The 17,326-nt window shown below is 41.0% G+C and overlaps 1 protein-coding gene across 3 annotated transcripts in view; it reads right to left on the reverse strand.

The window, feature by feature from the left end:
• Window positions 1-17,326, reverse strand: part of EFR3B (EFR3 homolog B) — a 59,063-nt gene that overhangs the window by 27,058 nt on the left and 14,679 nt on the right. For all 3 annotated transcript variants that reach the window (XM_044663762.1, XM_044663763.1, XM_044663765.1), the window contains exons 3-5: window positions 16,950-17,100; window positions 11,681-11,802; window positions 2,592-2,741 (exon numbers count right to left, since the gene is read on the reverse strand). In XM_044663762.1, coding sequence (XP_044519697.1) covers window positions 2,592-2,741; window positions 11,681-11,802; window positions 16,950-17,100 — 423 coding nt within the window. The remainder of the gene's footprint in view (window positions 1-2,591; window positions 2,742-11,680; window positions 11,803-16,949; window positions 17,101-17,326) is intronic.

Raw genomic sequence — 17,326 nt, forward strand, 5'->3', positions numbered from 1 at the left:
GATCTTCTTCATGGCAAGGAAAACAGGACTTTATTGTGGCTCTGGGAGCAATATATCCTGTGGGCTCCTTTCCCTGAGAGGAGCAGGTGTGTGCTCTTCTTCCTGGGGTAGGAGTATTCCCCTCTCCCCAAGGGGGAAGGCATATTATATACAGCTGTAGGGCTAATTGGTCTGTAGGCATTCTCCCTAATCAAGACAAAAGACACTCACACAGGGCTCTCAGCACTGGTCATCTCAACCTGCCCTCCTTCATCACTTCCATTATATCATGGAGAGGAAGAGAAAAGAGGTGGCACCATCAATCAACATCAGTGCCACTCCATAGTAGTACCCAAGCCAATAACTGCCTAATATAAAGGAAAGAAGGCTTGACTTGATGCCAGAAGTCTTAGGTCTGAATCCTGACTCCAAAACTTACTAGCTGTGTAACCAGGGACAAGAGGCTGACCCTCAGTTTCCACATGTGTAAAACGGAGTTACTAATATCCGTCTGACCTCCCTCACGGGGTCCTAGGATGATAGACCCGGAGCTAGAAGGGTCTTCAGAAGTTGACTGAATCAATTCTCTCATTTTATGGATGTGGGAGCCAAGACTCAAGGAATCTGACTTGTCCAAGGACTGATTTGGACAAGCTATTTTGTAAATCTTAAAGTGCTAAATAAATGTGAATTGTTGTTGTAGCTGTTGCTATTGTTTCTTATCCCTGGACAAAGCACTTTTCATATATCACCACATTTGAGTTTCATAGCAATCCTCTGAGATAGATATTAAAGTTATTGTTATCCCCATTTTATAAATGAAAATATTTAAATATATTTATTTAAAAATATTAAAAAATAAATGAAAAATATTTAAAAATTAAAAAAAGAGAAGAGAAAAAATAAAAGAAGAAATTGAATCTTAGAGGGATTAAGGGACTTGCTTGTGGTTACACAAACAGCAGAGGAGGGTTGTGATCAGTATCCCTGAGTACCAATCCAACACTCTGCCTACAAGGCTGTGGATCAAGGTAGATAATCATCTCCCCCTTTCTCCAACCCACAACCCTCCAGACCACAGGATTGTCCCTGCAGAAGCCAATTCTGGGGCAGAATGCCCAGGTGTTGCAGTTCCATGACTAACCACTAGAGGGCATCTATTGCAAAGTCTGCCCAGCCCCTGGAGGCACCTTGCTGGTTCCAGTCCTTGGAGACCAGTTGTTCCAGTCTCCTTGTCTGAAATTTCTTTTTTTTTTCTCTTCTCTTTTTTTTATTTTTTAAATATTTTTCCATGTTTACATGATTCATTTTCTTTCCTTCCCCTCTTTCCTCCCCCCGACTCGGAGCTATCCCCATTTGAAATTTCTGCTGGAACTAGAAGAAGGAGGTTTGAACCTTTAGCAACATGACATAGTATACAGATTGTTTGCTGGATCTGGAGTCAGAAAGACCATTCTGTTTCGGACACCACCTGGGGATTAATCGTAGGCAAGTCTTGACATCATTTAACATGTCTGGCTTCCTTATCAATGACTTTCTAGAGTTTGGGCTCCAAAACTAACAGAGAGAAGAGGCAACCAACACTGTTGCCCCCACACTGTTATCCCACTACCATACACAACTGAGATAAGCAAGTGAGAAGCCTGGAAGCCCTGTTCAAGTCCCGCCTTTAACATATACAGTCTGTGTGATCTTGGGCAAATTATTTAACTTCTCAGTGCCCCATGCCAGCTCTCTAAATCTATAGTTTGCAGAACAGCTGGCAATCTGCATTGGTTGAGGCAGCTTATGAAATCACAAGCTGAGAAGGAAAAACATGGGATGTCATTTTTCTACATCTTAAAACACTTTCTTTTTAATAAAATAGCTTTCCTACTTTATAGATTTGAACACTGGGATATTGAGAGAAAAAAGAATACACCTTCCCCCAAATATCCAGTCCAAATGTGGTTTGCTTCTTAATTTTTTTCTTTGAAATAAAGAAGAGTATTTGGGGGATAAGTTGGTGAGATAGAGTGGTATAAAATACCAAAAGGCAGCAATACAACTTGAAATAAAATTCCCTTTTGCAGTGGCAGCTCCTGGATCAGAACCCAGAGCTGGAACCTCTCAGCTCCAACTCTCTACTGCTGTTGCTAGGCTAATGAAGACGGCCTGCCTTTTTAAGGAACCTGTAGTAAGGGAGGAGGGAAGGTCAGGGAAGGTGAGTCCTTAGTCAGCAACCACAGCCCAGAAAGGGCATCTTACCAAAAACAAAACAAAACAAAACAAAACAAAAAAAACTGTCTCTGGCTTACAGTGCTAAAGTAATCTGACTCTCAGAGTCCTTTGTATCAGTTCAAAGTCCATACCAACCACTGGCCTCTAGGGAGTTCAGGACTATCACTGTCCTTCTCTTACAAATGAAGAAATTGAGGTGGAGTGTGGCCAAGGGTGACAAAGGAATGACGAAGGTTAAGCCCGAGGTCACCCAAGGAATCAATTGCCAAATGGGTAACTGAAGCCAGGAGGAAGCCAGGCTCCCTGGCTCTTGTGTGTGGAGCAGCTCAGGGTCCTATGGGCCAGGGGCTAGCTTGTCTCACCCCATCCCATACAGAGGCACCTTCTCTCACCTCTCAGATTCCTCTACATGCTGCAGGTTGAACAGCAGCGAAGGGACAATCTTGTCCATGTGCTGTGGGTCCCAGATGTTGGCCTGCAACTCATCATTCACTGTCTTCCTCACCACCCCTTGCAGGCCTTTGATGCCTGACATACGGATCCTGTGGGGGGAAAATGGCAAAGTGGTATCAAGGAGCTTCAAGCCCTACAGATCAGCTTTCTGAGCAAGAGACTACAAAAGGAACTGCCCTGGAGGGGAGGATGAGGCTTCCAGAGGGATACAGTGACAGCCCTTCAGCAGAACAATTCTTCTACTTCAAGGGGCCATATAGCTTGAAAAAAATGAGATGGTTCTAAGCTTAGACCCCGTCTAGATGGACCAGTCTTAGAATGTCCCAGTTGCCCATTACAAAGCCCCCTGGTGACACTTTGCTGGCTCCAACCCTTACAGATCAGTTGTTCCAGGCTCCCCACCTAACACTGCTACCAGTCTTGGCCCCTGCCTCTACTCAGATTGGGGGAGGTAGATATGAACCTTCAGCAGCTCGGCATCATGGTCAGACTGCTTTTTGGACTTGGAGTCAGAAAGACCTCAGTTCAAATCTTACCTCAGACACTTAGTACTTGGGTGATCTTAGGCAAGTCTTAACATTTCTAGGCTTTGATTTCTCCATCTGAAAAATAAGGGGGTTGGACAAAACGGCTTCCAATTTACTTTCTAGCTCCCTTGGAATCCAAGGGGTCAATCAGAAACAAAGTGGTATATAGCAAAGACAACATGGTTCCCTAGTTCAATGCCAGTTACCAGGAAGCCACTAATGTCTGTGGAACATGAAGCCCCAGAATGCCAGCCCCTTCTTTCCCATGATGGAGAACTGAAGGCCAAGAAAATTGGCTCTGGTTCTATGAACATTTCTATCAGGCCAAGCTCATTGGAGGGAGAAATTCCCTAATAGAAAGAATACTAGGATTTGGAGGCTTTGGACCCAAATTCAAATACTGGGTCTTCTACTTGCTTCTTATGTGGCCTCTGCTGTTAGCTGTTATCAGAAAAAAGACCAGTATGCAGCAAGTGAAAGTGAGGGGTGGGGGTGGGGGGCAGAACCTATTATCTCCTTCTAATAACCTGAAATGGCTAACTTGGGATGGAAGCTCACAACTTCTGAACACACATCAGACACTTTAAGTTCCCAGCCCAAGAGATTTCAGCAGCTGGGACAAAGCCATGCTCCAAAGGGAGGTGGTCCTCAAATGCCTCCAAAAAGTCTTAGGTCTCACTCACTCCCATCCAGGGATCTCATCAAGTTGATTGGGAAACTTGTCAAATTGGTCAGGAATTTCCCTTATCTTTTATTGTTAAATTTAAAAATAAACAGGAAATAAAAACATTTTTTAAAAGAAGTTTAAGACTAGAAAAAAAAAGAAAAGAAAAATGATGAGAAAATAAACGTCTCTCCCTTTGCGAAGGCTGTGGGAGATGACTATGGGTGTGAAATATTGTAAAAGCTGTCAGACGTCATTGACATGTAGGTTAAGATGATACTTTGAGATACTTTTTAAATTTCCTCTTTTTTATTGTTACAATTTATTTGCTTACTAGATAGGTAGAGATGTATTCAGAAATAAAGATGACATAAAAGCAAAAAAACAAAAAAACAAAAAAGGATAATTTGCCCTCCAAACAAAAAAAATAAGAAAGAAAGCCTTAGGAACTCTAGAAAACAGAGGAGGCATACCTAGACTTATTGGGGGAGGGGGAGAAGATCCCAGTGTTTGAATGAATTGTAAGCTCAACATGATATGGTAGCCAAAAAGGCAGATATGATGTATTACTGTCCAAAAGGAGGGAGGTGATAACTCTCTTTCCAATTTTCTTGCACTTTACTCCCTTCCAGTGATACTGGCCTCCTTGCTGTTCCCCATACATGACATTCGATCTCTGAATCAGAGTATTTTCTCTGGCTGTTCCCCCATGCCTGGAATTATCTCTTTCTTCATCTCTGCCCCCTGGCTTCCTTCAAGTCTCAGCTAAAGTTTCACCTTCTACAAAAAGCCTTTCCCAATCTGCTTTATCCTTAGTGCCTTCCTTTAAAATGACCCCCACTTGATCCTGTATACAGCTTCTCTGTACATAGCTGTATGTGTGTTGTCTCCCCCATTAGATTATGAGCTCCTTGAAAACAGGGTCCATTTGTGAGGGTTTCTTTGCCTTTCTTTTGTAACCTCAGTGCTTAGCACGTTGCCTGGTACACAGTTATTTGTTTAGTCGTTTTCCCATCGTGTCTGACTCTTCATGACCCCATTTGGGGTTTTCTTGTCAAAGGTACTAGAGTGGTTTGCCATTTCCTTCTCCAGTTCATTTTACAGATGAAGAAACTGAGGCAAACAGGTTCAATGACTCACCTGGGGTCATTCAGCTAGTAAGTGTCAGAGGCCAGATTTGAACTCAGGAAGATGAGTCTTCCTGACTCTAGGGCCAATTATGCACTGTGCTACCTAGTCGTCCCTCTAAGTAACCACACAGTAAGTGTTTAAGTATTAGTTGACAAACTGATTCTTCCTCTTTTAGCCCATCTTTATTCAGTTTCAAAAATGATTTTCCTAAAGTATAGACCTGACTTTGTCACTTCTCTACTCAATAAACAACAGCAGCTATTATTGCCAGGATCAAAAGGAAAGTCTTCAGTTTGGCACTGAAAACTCTTCACAATCTACCTATTTGCTGCCTTGTGGACTTCTTTACCCAACTATAATCCAGGCTGGATTCCTTTACCCAACTACAATCCAGCTCCGTCTGCCTCCTTGCTGTTGCTTGTTCAAGATGCTTGAGCTCCATATATCCCATCTTTCCTCACCACAGGCTCTTAGCTTTCCTGGATTCCTTCAAGATCCAGCTCAAATCCCACCTTCTGCAGGAGGCCCTTCCCAGAATTCCTTCCCCTCTCCTTCCACAAACACCTCTACCATATGCCTTTCCTCTGAGATTGCTCTCAACTTAGTATATCTCTCATATGTATACGGTGATTTATGTGTTTTCTCTATCCAATAGAATGTACAACCCTTTAGGACAGGGTTTATTTTTGCTTTTCTTCATGTCCTCGGCACGTAGCACCGTGCTTGGCATATAATAAATAATAATAATTAATAAATATTAATTATTAATAAATCACTGCTATATATCATGTCAGCTATATTGTTGACTGACTATGGTCTGTTCTGATCAGGCAACATCTGGAATATTTGTTCTAATCACCCAAACTTGTGGAAGGATTTTGATGAACTTGATAGCATCCAAGAGGGAAACCAGAATGTGGAAAGGCCTTGAGATTATGCCACATGAAGATCAGCTAAAAGAAATGAGGATGTTTAGCTCAGAGAAAAGAATGACTTATTGGTATATGGACGGTGGAAGTGGGGAAGAGGATAGGTCTGTGAAATGGCTCCCTCTACCAATGCAGACTGGTACCTGGTCTGTGATTTGTTGTTTTGGAAAGTTGTATGAGGCACTGAAATGTTAAAAAGATTTGCCCAGGGTCACACACCCACTATATAAGAGCCAGGATTTGAATCTGAGTCTTCTTGATTTTTAGGCCAGCTCTCTGTGCTCCCCATATCCCTGCCCTTGGCACACTGCCTCACTTAATAATAATAATATAAATAAAAATAGTATGCCTATGAGAATGCCCAGACCTTTAGCTGCTTAAAGAAAACCTTAGATTTACTGCCAATTTCTAACTTTTTTTTTTAACCCTTACCTTCTGTCTTAGAATCAGTACTGTGTACTGATTCCAAAGCAGAAGAGTGGTAAGGGCTAGGCAATGGGGGTTAAGTGACTTGCCCAGGGTCACACAGCTAGGAAGTGTCTGAGGCCAGATTTGAACCCAGGACCTCCTGTCTCTGGGCCTGGATCTCAATTCATTGAGTTACCCAGCTGCCCCCTACCATAACTATTTTAGAGCAAGATGGATAGTAGGGTCAGCTATTAAAGAATGAAGAAAGTTCATTGTGCTTGTATTTGGTTCTAGGTATAGCCACTGAGGATTTGGGTGGCTTGGTCTGGAAAGAGGGAAACGGGGATATTGTACAGCTGGGAGGAAAGAATCAGAGCCTCTCCACATTCTTGTTGCACTCTGGCTTCCCAAGACAAGGTAGAAGCTATTGTATGGACTTAGGAAGTTTTCACTTCACAGTCTCTAAAATCATTTTGCCATCCAGAGTCAGTGATAGAGAACCAACTAGTTAACAAGGGGAAGGTCAGATTCTCTCTACCCTTCGATTCTATAAAAGTTGCCCAGATGTAACCACTGTCAAAGACTTTGATCCAAATATCCATTTGATTTTGACATACCAACATGAAAAATCCAGACTCCATTGGTAAAACAAGCAGGTCAACTCAAAAATGATCCACTAAAGAGCTGGCTAGGTAGGAGCTCTAGTCCCCATTCAACTCTCCATTTTCTTAAATTATATTATATAGGCTGTTCTGTATCACACAATTTAGCCTTATATTAAATACTCTTTGTTCCTTGTTGCTATGAGGATCTATGTCTTCCTTCATCATACTGACTATAAACTGGAATCCCTTCCAATATGTCAGTTGGTTTTTTTGTGTACTTACGTGCATGAATGGGTATTTCTTTGAATATGTCTGTGTGACCGTGTATTTATGTGCATTTCTGTCCCTGTGTTTATAACTGAGGGATATGTTTCTACGTGGGTGAGTCTCTGTGTGAATGTACTTACATATTTATAAATGTAATATATATATATACATATATATGCGCAAGTTTATGAGTTCATACGAACAGCTCCCATGAAAAAGACACAAAAATATAGCATCTCATGTTTACAGGGTGCTTTTCAATGTATTTTCCTCATAACAGCTTTGAGAAGTAGCCTAAGTGTTCATTGCCATTTTGTAGATAAAGAAAAGTAAGGCTTGGAAGAGGTGAAGGGACTCGCTCCAAGTCACATACTACTACCTGGTGGAGAGGAGAACCTAAAACCAGGTTGTCTGAGTCCAACAATCTAGTGGTCTTTTCGTTATACCTTGTAAGTGCAGTTCTGTACCTCTTTGCTTATAAAGGGAGAGGGGAGAGGAAGGCAAGCAATGAGTGCTGAGCCACGGATGTGCCTATGTTGGTGTTGTACCAGATCTCTTAATATCTCCTTATATCACTCCTATTCAGAAGGTGTCAAAGGGAAGGGGAGGCACCTGTAGTTTGCACAGTCTTGGGGGATTTGGGTAAATGGAATTGACAGAAAGATTCCTTAGTTTGGTGTGATAACAGGACATTGGAAACCAAGAGAGAAGATGAATTTATGGCAAGTGTACAAGGACAGGTCCAAAGAAGGAAGGGCAGGAAGGACTGACATGAGTTCCTAAGGATCCCAATCCATAAGGGCAACTCATGGTGATGCTGAAGGACAACAGAAAGACCATCCAGGGACCATCCAGAGCAGTGATTCCCAAAGTGGGTGCTACTGCCCCCTGGTGGGTGCCGTAGTGATCCAGAGGAGCGGTGATGGTCACTTTTTTTTTTTTGAATTACATTCTATTCTGAGTTCAAAAAACAATTTCATAATTTCCAGGGGGCACTAAGTAATATTTTTTCTGGAAAGGGGGCAGTAGGCCAAAAAAATTTGGGAATACTGATCCAGAGTAAGGAACAATCAGTCAGAAAATGCTCACTCTACAGGAGTAAGACTAAGGATTGCTCCTCACCATGTATGGTAAAATGCTCCTCCCTTCTTGATTACTTTTAAGGGGGATGGTTGATTACGCTTATCTACTTATATTCTATACATTTCGAGTCCCCTCACAATGGATAGAGTACTGGCTCTGGCATCAGGAAGACTCATCTTGCCAAGTTTAAATCTGGTCTCAGACACTTACTAGCTCTGAAAACCTGGGAAAGCCATTTAATCCTATTTCCCTCAGTTTCCTCATGAGCTGGAGAAGGAAATGGCAAACTACTTCAATATCTTCACCAAGAAAACTCCAAATGGGGTTACAAAACTAAGACACCACTGAAACGCCTGAAAAACAACATCACGTGGCCTCTGGGCTTGTCCAGTTCCTGGGTGAAAAGTGAGACCAAGCACTTGGATATTAAGGGAAACAGCTGCAACCACAAGGAAGATGGATGTTCAGACCTTGCTAGAAACATTGCCAACCCTTCAGGAATTTAAATGTTGTATCTTATTACGAACTGTTCAATGAATGTACTCTGGTTTATAATGAGTGCACAGTCCCCTGAGTCACGAATATGAAAGGAGAAAATAATCTTAATAAGAACGAGAAGCTTAGCTTCATAGCACAGTAGATAGGGCACCAGTCCTGGAGTGAGAAGGAGCTGGGTTCAAATGTGGCCTCAGAGACTTCCTAGTTGTGTGACCATTGGTAAACTCAATTGCCTAGCCCTTGCCCCTCTTCTACCTTAGAACTGATACTAAGACAGAAGGCAAGCATTTTAAGAAATTAATTTTAAAAATAAGAGTGGGGGCATAAATCAATTATTGTGTAATGATCTCTATATTTTAAAAGCCACTGTAAATGAGACAAGATTGAACCTGGGCATTTGGTAAGAGAAATGCTGAAATGGGAAAAGTGCAGGCTGAATTTACCCTTCATATCACCCATTCAGGACAGCAGCTGTGAGTTTGAGCTTACAGCACCATCTGGTATAGAAAGTGCCATTTGAGTAGCTACTCCTGTCAACTCACAGGTCTTACCACCTCTAGGATGCATGTAAGGCAGAGGTTCCATAAAGAGGAGCGCTATCTGTACCGTACACATGTAAAACTCGATTTGGTTGATTATATATTAATATATATGTAGGATATATATTATATCAGTATCAGGGGCATAGATAAGCATACCTGTGTGTATTTGTGGGGTTCATGTGCTTGCTTGTTTGTGGGTACCTATATTGAGGAGAAAGCATCAGGGTAGAACATCAAAAGTAGCCTATCGAGGTGACTGTGTGTTTCTGTATGTGTATGTTGGTGTGTGTGCACACATGCATGTTTCTGTGCATGCATGGTTTGTATGTATACTCATATGTATATGTGTGTTTGTTCTACACAATCGGCTCTCAAATTGGTTTTGAGGATCACCTTAATCTTTGCTCAAAGATATACTCTAAACATGTGGCATTATTTTGCGCCAAGGGAGGTTACTTCTTTATCCTATTAAAAAATCTTTTAAAAACAAATCTATCTGGGGTACAGTTTTACCCAGATTTTCAAATTAAGTCACCACATAATCTTTTCTCCTTTTCCTTTCTTAGCTCCAATTTTACTATTGCTTTTTTTTTTTTTTACTTAATAACATCTAAAAAGGAAAAAACAAACAAGGGTTCTGCAGCAAACTACAGAAAGCAAGGCAGATTTGTCTGTTTTTGTAACAAAGCTTGAAATCTGCAGTGTATACATAATAAAGGCAAGAATGTTGCTTGCTAAAGGAAAAATAATGACCTTGCTGCTTTAGGTTTAATTTTATTCCCCCTACACACATACACACATAAATTCATTTGTTTACATGGTACAATGGCAGATGTTTTGGAATGCAGAAGACCCTGGACCCCAAGAAGGATTCCTAGTTTGCTGAGAGGCTAGCCTAGCCTCTAAATTGAATGCTTTTTAAGATGTAATTTAAACATTGGGGATTAAAAAGGAAAACACATAACTAGGTGGTAAACTTATACTTCTACCTCTCAGGTTTCTACTTCATGAGGGTCTCTTATTAAGCCTATTTTCCATCATAACTTCTTTCTTTTTTGCATTTTTTTTAAAAAGTATGTTTGCTTTTTATGCTGGCTAAGGGTTCTAAAAAAGAAACTGGTTGCACTAAGGAAAATAAATACATAAACTAAGACAGAGGACACTACCAAGGAATGGCCCAACTCTGTCTTATAAAGATTTGTTATAAAGGTTTGTTATAAATTAGCGTGGCACTTGGGGCAAAGACTCTCCAGCCTGAGACTGAGCATTTTCTAGTAGACTTTGAAAGGAAAAATCAGACCATTCCTGAAGAGAAAAAAAAAAAAGGAAAATATTAGGGCTTTTTTTCCCCCAGAAAGGATTTTTGCTAGTATGATGACCCTGATAAGGGTTGCTACTTTCTAAAACAACTGGCAAAAAGCCTATGGGTTTTAATCTGAAAAAGTATGGCAGAGTCTATTATACTCTTTATTATACATGGGGAAAAGATAGCATTCTAGGTAAGGAAGCTAGCTGAAGCCAGAAGCTGAAAGTACACAGAGTGAAGCCATGTTTTTAGCAGCACACACAAGATCAGCAAAGTCATGTCCAAGTGGGGGATACATGTTTTCTAGAATGGTGCAGGAGGCAGGCACAGAAGGAGCGATGCAATGATGCTATCCGAAGACAGAAGCTCTGTAACATCAGTGGTTTGTTCCCCACCACCACCACTAAACAGATGCCTCAGCCCCATACATCCTCTATGTACATCTCTCTGGTGGCTTTTATAATAGATAGTGTGTGTAGTTGTGGGACAAATAGGACCCAGGTTTTGTTATTATCTTTTTTTGACTAGGCTTATTACATTGAATGCCTTTACTCTGAAATAGTAAATACATTCATAGGGGCATATAAACTATGGTTCTGACTGGATATAGACCCAAAATGTACTTGAACTCGGACTAGTCTTGTTTGGAGAAATAATTTTGTAAGGAGTGTGTGTGGAGGTGTCCATGGTTCGTTCGTTCTTTCTATCTATCTATCTATCTATCTATCTATCTATCTATCTATCTATCTATCTGTCTGTCTGTCTGTCTGTCTGTCTGTCTGTCTGTCTATCTATCTATCTATCTATCTATCTATCTATCTATCTATCTATCTATCTGTCTGTCTGTCTGTCTGTCTGTCTGTCTATCTATCTATCTATCTATCTATCTATCTATCCATCTGTCTGTCTATCTATCTATCCATCTGTCTGTCTATCTATCTGTCTATATCTATATATTTTTTAATGGTAGGAGGATAATCAGAAATTCCTTAAAGATCTCTCTCTGACTCAAGTCATTAGCAGAGCAGTGTTCCCATTCCCCAGCCTTTTATCCCACTGCCTACTCACTTGGTCTTGATCTCCAAGTCATCATGGCTGGAGTGACACATTTCACTGAATCGTGACACGAAGAAATCATAGCTCCGATGATAGGAAGGAGTGTCTTCTTCTATGTTGGCAAACTTCACAAACTTCCCAGAGATAGTAGGTGAATATAAAGGAAAAGAGGAAAAGAAGTAAGAAATTTAAGCTACTCTCACCTCCCTTTCTAGGGTTTCTTAGTTCTCATATCTACCAAAGATACTTTTTTTTTTGGTGGGGGAGAGCTAGGGGCTACACGAACTATTTTTTTTTTTTTTTTTTGCTTCTTTTTGCCTCTCAGACATTCCTAATGAGATCTAAGTTCTAAATATTCATATGACCCTCAGCAAGTCCCTTCACTCTTTTTTTCACTTATGTCTTAGAATGGACACTAAGTATTGGTTCCAAGGCAGAAGAGTGTTAAAGGCTAGGCAATGGGGGGGGCGCGTTGGGGGGGGTGTTAAGTGACTTGCCCAGGATGTCACAGCTAAAGGAAGAATCTGAGGCCAGATTTGGACACATGACCTCTCATCTCTCAGACCTGGGCTCTCTATCAGCTAAGCCACCTAGCTTCTCCTAGTTCCTTCGCTTTTGCATATTGACCTTCTATGCTACTGAAATTTGAATAAAGTCTTTTGACTTTCAAATATTCTATCTTAGATTAAAGTTAGGGTGGGAGGATGAATGAAATGATAAATTACTAAGATCCTGGCAGCTGCTCTACCAACTATTCAAGGACCAGATCCAATGTTACTTATTACATGAAACCTTCTCAGATAACCTGGATGGAGGTGAACTCTCCCAGGTCTGGACTCCTTACTCTGTACCACTGATACGGTACTTGCCTTCACTACTTGATTATGAATTTCCTGTGGATCAGGAACATGTCCTGAACAACTCTTTATCAAATACAATCACCTAGCACTGTGCCTTGATAGTTCTCAATGAATGCAATGGATGAATGAATGGATGGATGAGTGAATAACAATCTGAATTTAGAGTCAAATGATCTGAGATGAATTCTTAGTTCTACTGCTTAATAGCTGTGTGCCCTTAAGTCCTTAAGTCATTAATCTCTGGTTATTGTTTAGTTGTGTCTGACTCTTCATGACCCCATTTGGTGTTTTCTTGGCAAAGACACTGGAGTAGCTTGCCATTTCCTTCTCCAGCTCATTTGACAGATGAGAATGGGGGCAACCTCACAGGGACATGGTCCTTTTAAAATCTTTAAATATTATATAAGGCAAAAGTGACTTAAAGAGTTATATAAAGCAAATAATTGCTATAGGTTTTCTTTTTAAACCTTACCTTCTGTCTTAGAATGGATACAAATATTGGTTTCAAGGCAGAAGAACAGGTAAGGCAGGACAATTGGGGTTAAGTCACTTGCCCAACGTCACACAGCTAGGAAGTATCTGAGGCCAGATTTGAACCTAGGACCTCCTGTCTCTAGGCCAGGTTCTCAATCCACGGAGCCAGCTAGCTGCCTCTTATAATGCATTCTTTTAAAAACTTGCCCAACACCATTTGTATATGTAACAGAGAATAATAATAACTATCTACTTTACAGGCTGATTATAAGGATCCAGTGATGCAATGTACCTACAGTGCCTTGCAAATCCTAAAATGCTTTATAAATGTCAGTCATTATTAGTGATGCTCAGGTAAGATAATGTCCACAGAATGCTCTGTACACCTTAAAAGCCATATGGATCCCTAGCTGCTATGTGTAAATGTCAAAACATTTATGCATGGGGAGCTTCCGGACAAAGAATGAAGAGAGATGAAAAGTTCTCCTAAGCAGTTAGAGAGAAAAGGATAGAAACGTTCTTCCTGCTGTTTGAGAAAAAAGTAAAACACGGAATTCTACACACTTTTCATTTTCTCCATAGAGAGAATCTAGAAAGGTCATACTGCAGGAAGCTGGAGAGAGACAGCCAGCCAGAGACACAGAAACACACAAAGGCAGACAAAGACAGAAGGAGACACAGAGACAGATAGACAGACAGAGAGCAGGGAGAAACAGACAGCAACAGAGACGAAGAGAAAGAGGGAGGGAAGAAAGGGAGACAGACAGACAAAGACAGAGATGGAGAGACAGAGACAGGGAAAGGGGGATAGAAAAAGAGATAAAGAGAGGGAGAGATGGAAAGGGGGAGAGAGAGACAGAAAAAGAAGGGAGGGAGAGGGAAAAAGACAGACAGACAGACAGACAGACAGACAGAGAGGTGTTGGGTTTTTCTGGTATTCTTTTTGATAGTCAAATGAGGAAGAAACCAAAGAAGAGCAGATTTGGGGTTAGAAAAGCTGGTAAAGCTAACTTAATGCTAATCAAGTGCCAATCTGGTAGAGGTCAGCACAGATTGCTTTAATCTGGGTGTGGGGGGTAGTGGGTGGTTGAATACAAAGCGAACCAAGAGAATGAAAGTAAGGCTCCCTGTCCTTCTTTTTGAAGCCCAAGAGGGAAATTATTAACAATAGTGAAGAGTTAACATAAGTGGGAAGGTCAGAAGGTGGGATGTATCCTTTATCTCTTAATCTTTTGAATTTGTTTCTTTTAAGTCTGCCCTAAGCATAATCATTAAATAAAACATTTGCTTAAGGTTGGCTTCAATTTATTTTAATAAAGAGTATTACATGTGCTCCTCTTCACCAGTTCAAATCTGGCTTCAGATACTTCCTAGCTGTGTGACACTGAACCTTTTTTTGGCCTCAGTTTCCCCAAATGTAAAATGAGATGGAGAAGGACATGGCAAACCACTCCAATATCTTTGTCAAGAAAACCCCAAAGGGGAGAGTCAGAAATGATTTAAAAAACTCAATAACAACATATCACATATAAAAAAGCTTAGAAGTTTTCTGGTTAAGTTTTGCTGAGTTAATTCACATTTCAACTGTATAACAGCTAAGAGTCTCTCTCTATTCATAGTCGGCTATGTAAACAGATCATAAATTTAGGTCCAAAAGGATCCTGGAATGTCATCTAATGTAGCCCCTAAAGACAAGGAAACTGAGGTCCAGAAAAATTAAGGGATTTACTTAAAGTCAGAGAGGCAGTAATTAAGAGAAATAGGATTGGAATCAAAGTGGACTCCAAATCAAATACTCTTTTCATCAAACCAAGCTATGTTATTTTGCTCATGACAAATAATCTACTTTATTCATTCAATAAGTAATAGATTGGATAAATGTATAACAACTGGTGGTAGAGGCTGAACTTGAGAAGACTGATAGATGAGAAAGCGTGTAGAAGAAAGGGCGAGTGGTCAATTAATTGACCACCGAATGCTGTAAGACTACCTTCCTACATACATACACACACACATCCTCACTGACTTTGAGACAAAGCATTAGGTAGGTTTTGGTTCATCTAATGACTATTCCCTCACATAAAATAACCATCAATAATAATCATTCAACATGTATTCATGATCTGCCTACTTCATACTAAGCATTGTTCTTAGGCACTAGGAATCAAAAATTAAAAATAAAATAATCCCTGCCCTCAACAGAAAGATAGTGGATAACCCTGTAATTTCATTGCTATAGGGCCATGTTGGCAAACCTATGGCACTCATGCTGTGCCAGAGAGGACTGCTCCCCTCCCCCTCTCCACACATGCCTGAGGACATTTCTCCTCTCACTCACCCCTTTGCCCAACAGCTCAAAGGGAATGCTTTGTCCCTCCCCTGTTTGGGGTAAGGAAAGGGCCTCACAGGCCACATGAGGGTGCAGTTTGGGCACTCAGTCTAAAAGGTTCACCATCACTGCTACAGGGAATTCCCAGGTGAGGAAATTCCCTTGATTGTCAAGGAACATACTAATAAATTAGTATTTAAAACAGAATCAGAGGTGGAACGTTGCATGAAGATCAGCTAGTCCAGGGATCTCTAATCTGTGGCACACTGCTTTCCCTAGCACTGATTGGTTCCAAGACAGAAGAGGAGTAGGGGCTAGGCAATTGAGGGGGGAGGGGGGTTAAGTGACTTGCCCAGGGTCACACAGCTAGAAAGTACTTGAGGTCGCATTTGAACCCAGGACCTCCTATCTCCAGGTGTGGTTCTCTATCTACTGCTCTTGTGGACCCACTGCTCTTGAGTTGCTTACGGCCCCTCCAAGTCATATTGTGACGCCAGATGGCACAATGGCTAGATAGAAGACCCGAGTTTAAATACAGCCTCAAAGACTTAATAGCCAGATGACCCTGGGCAGTTGGACTACTTAACCTCCCTCTGCCTCAGTTTCCTCAACTGTAAAATGGAGAACACAATAGTGCCTCCCTCATAGGGCTGTTGCAGGAAATCAAATGAGATAATATTTCTAAAGTGCTTTAGCACAATGTCTGGGACAGAGCAGATAGATACTTAATTAATAATTAATAAATGCTTGTTCCCTTCCTCTCCCACCACCCCCTACCCCATTTTGCTTGGATAAATATATAATTTGATTATCAGAATCTTTTAAAGCAAAAAACAAAGAGATGATAGTAATAAAAGTAAGCGGTGTAAGAGAAAATTAAAACAAACCTGATGTAGCCCCAATTGTCCCCCCACCCCTAACCCTCACATTTTACAGATGAGTAAAAAACAGAGAGAGAGAAGTGAAGAGACTCGTCCAGCTCATTAGTGGCAAAATCACAACTAAGATTCAGCTCTCCGAACTCTTCAGGAGAATTTTTTTCTGCTAAGTTTTCTTAGTCAAGTACATATATTTCAAGGAGTGTGTGACCAAACTGACTCATGGAGATTAATTTATTTAACTTCAGAAAGAAGGGACCAGGTACCTCTTCTCCTGTGTTATTATAGACAAGGAGCAACATGATTTCCTTTAAGGCTCAACTAAAATACCATCTTTTACAGCAAGCCTTTCCCAAATCCTCTTAATTCTGGTGCTTTCCCTTTGTTAATTATTTCCTCTTTATCTCATATGTAGCTTGCTTGTATATTTGTTTGCATGCCATCTCCTCAATTAGGTCAGAAGTTCCTTAAGGGCAGAAACTATCTTTTGCTTCTTTTTGGATTCCCCAGAACTTGGTGCAGAGCCTGGCATACAGTAAGCACTTAATAAATGTTTATTGATTAATTGATTGATTTGGGGTCAGAGAAAGAATGGAGAATTGAACTGAGTCAAATATTCAAGAAAAATTTTTTTCTTATAAATCTGAGTGGTTGCCCTGCTCCTTACCTTTCATGGTAGTGGGGACACCCAAACTGGCCCTCCTCTCCCCCCACCCTCACCCCCTTCAGCCTCTGCTTACCGAGTTTGTGCCTAGGATCTGCAGATTGGGCTTCTCGGACTCCAACAGCTTGGCCACCATCTTGAGGAAGCTTTCTACAAAGAGATTGATGCTCTGACAGTGGCAGGCCATAAGCAGCTGGTCCAGAGCTTCCATTGCAATGCACACATACCTGGCGGGGAAAAAGCATGGCGGCTATCATTGCAGTCTAGATGCCCTACTTACCCATCTGCAAAATGGGAAATTTGTAGTAAAATCAAGTATATTAATCTTAAGATCCTGGAGAAAGGCCCTACCTTTAGGAATGACCAGCGTACTGATCCATAAAATGAAATAATCAAGCAAGCAGTGATTAAACTCCTATGTATGTTCTAGGTCCTCTGGTGGGCATTAAGGAT

Source organism: Gracilinanus agilis, chromosome 2 (genome assembly GCF_016433145.1).
Source record: "Gracilinanus agilis isolate LMUSP501 chromosome 2, AgileGrace, whole genome shotgun sequence".
In the NCBI taxonomy this organism is placed as follows: domain Eukaryota; kingdom Metazoa; phylum Chordata; class Mammalia; order Didelphimorphia; family Didelphidae; genus Gracilinanus; species Gracilinanus agilis.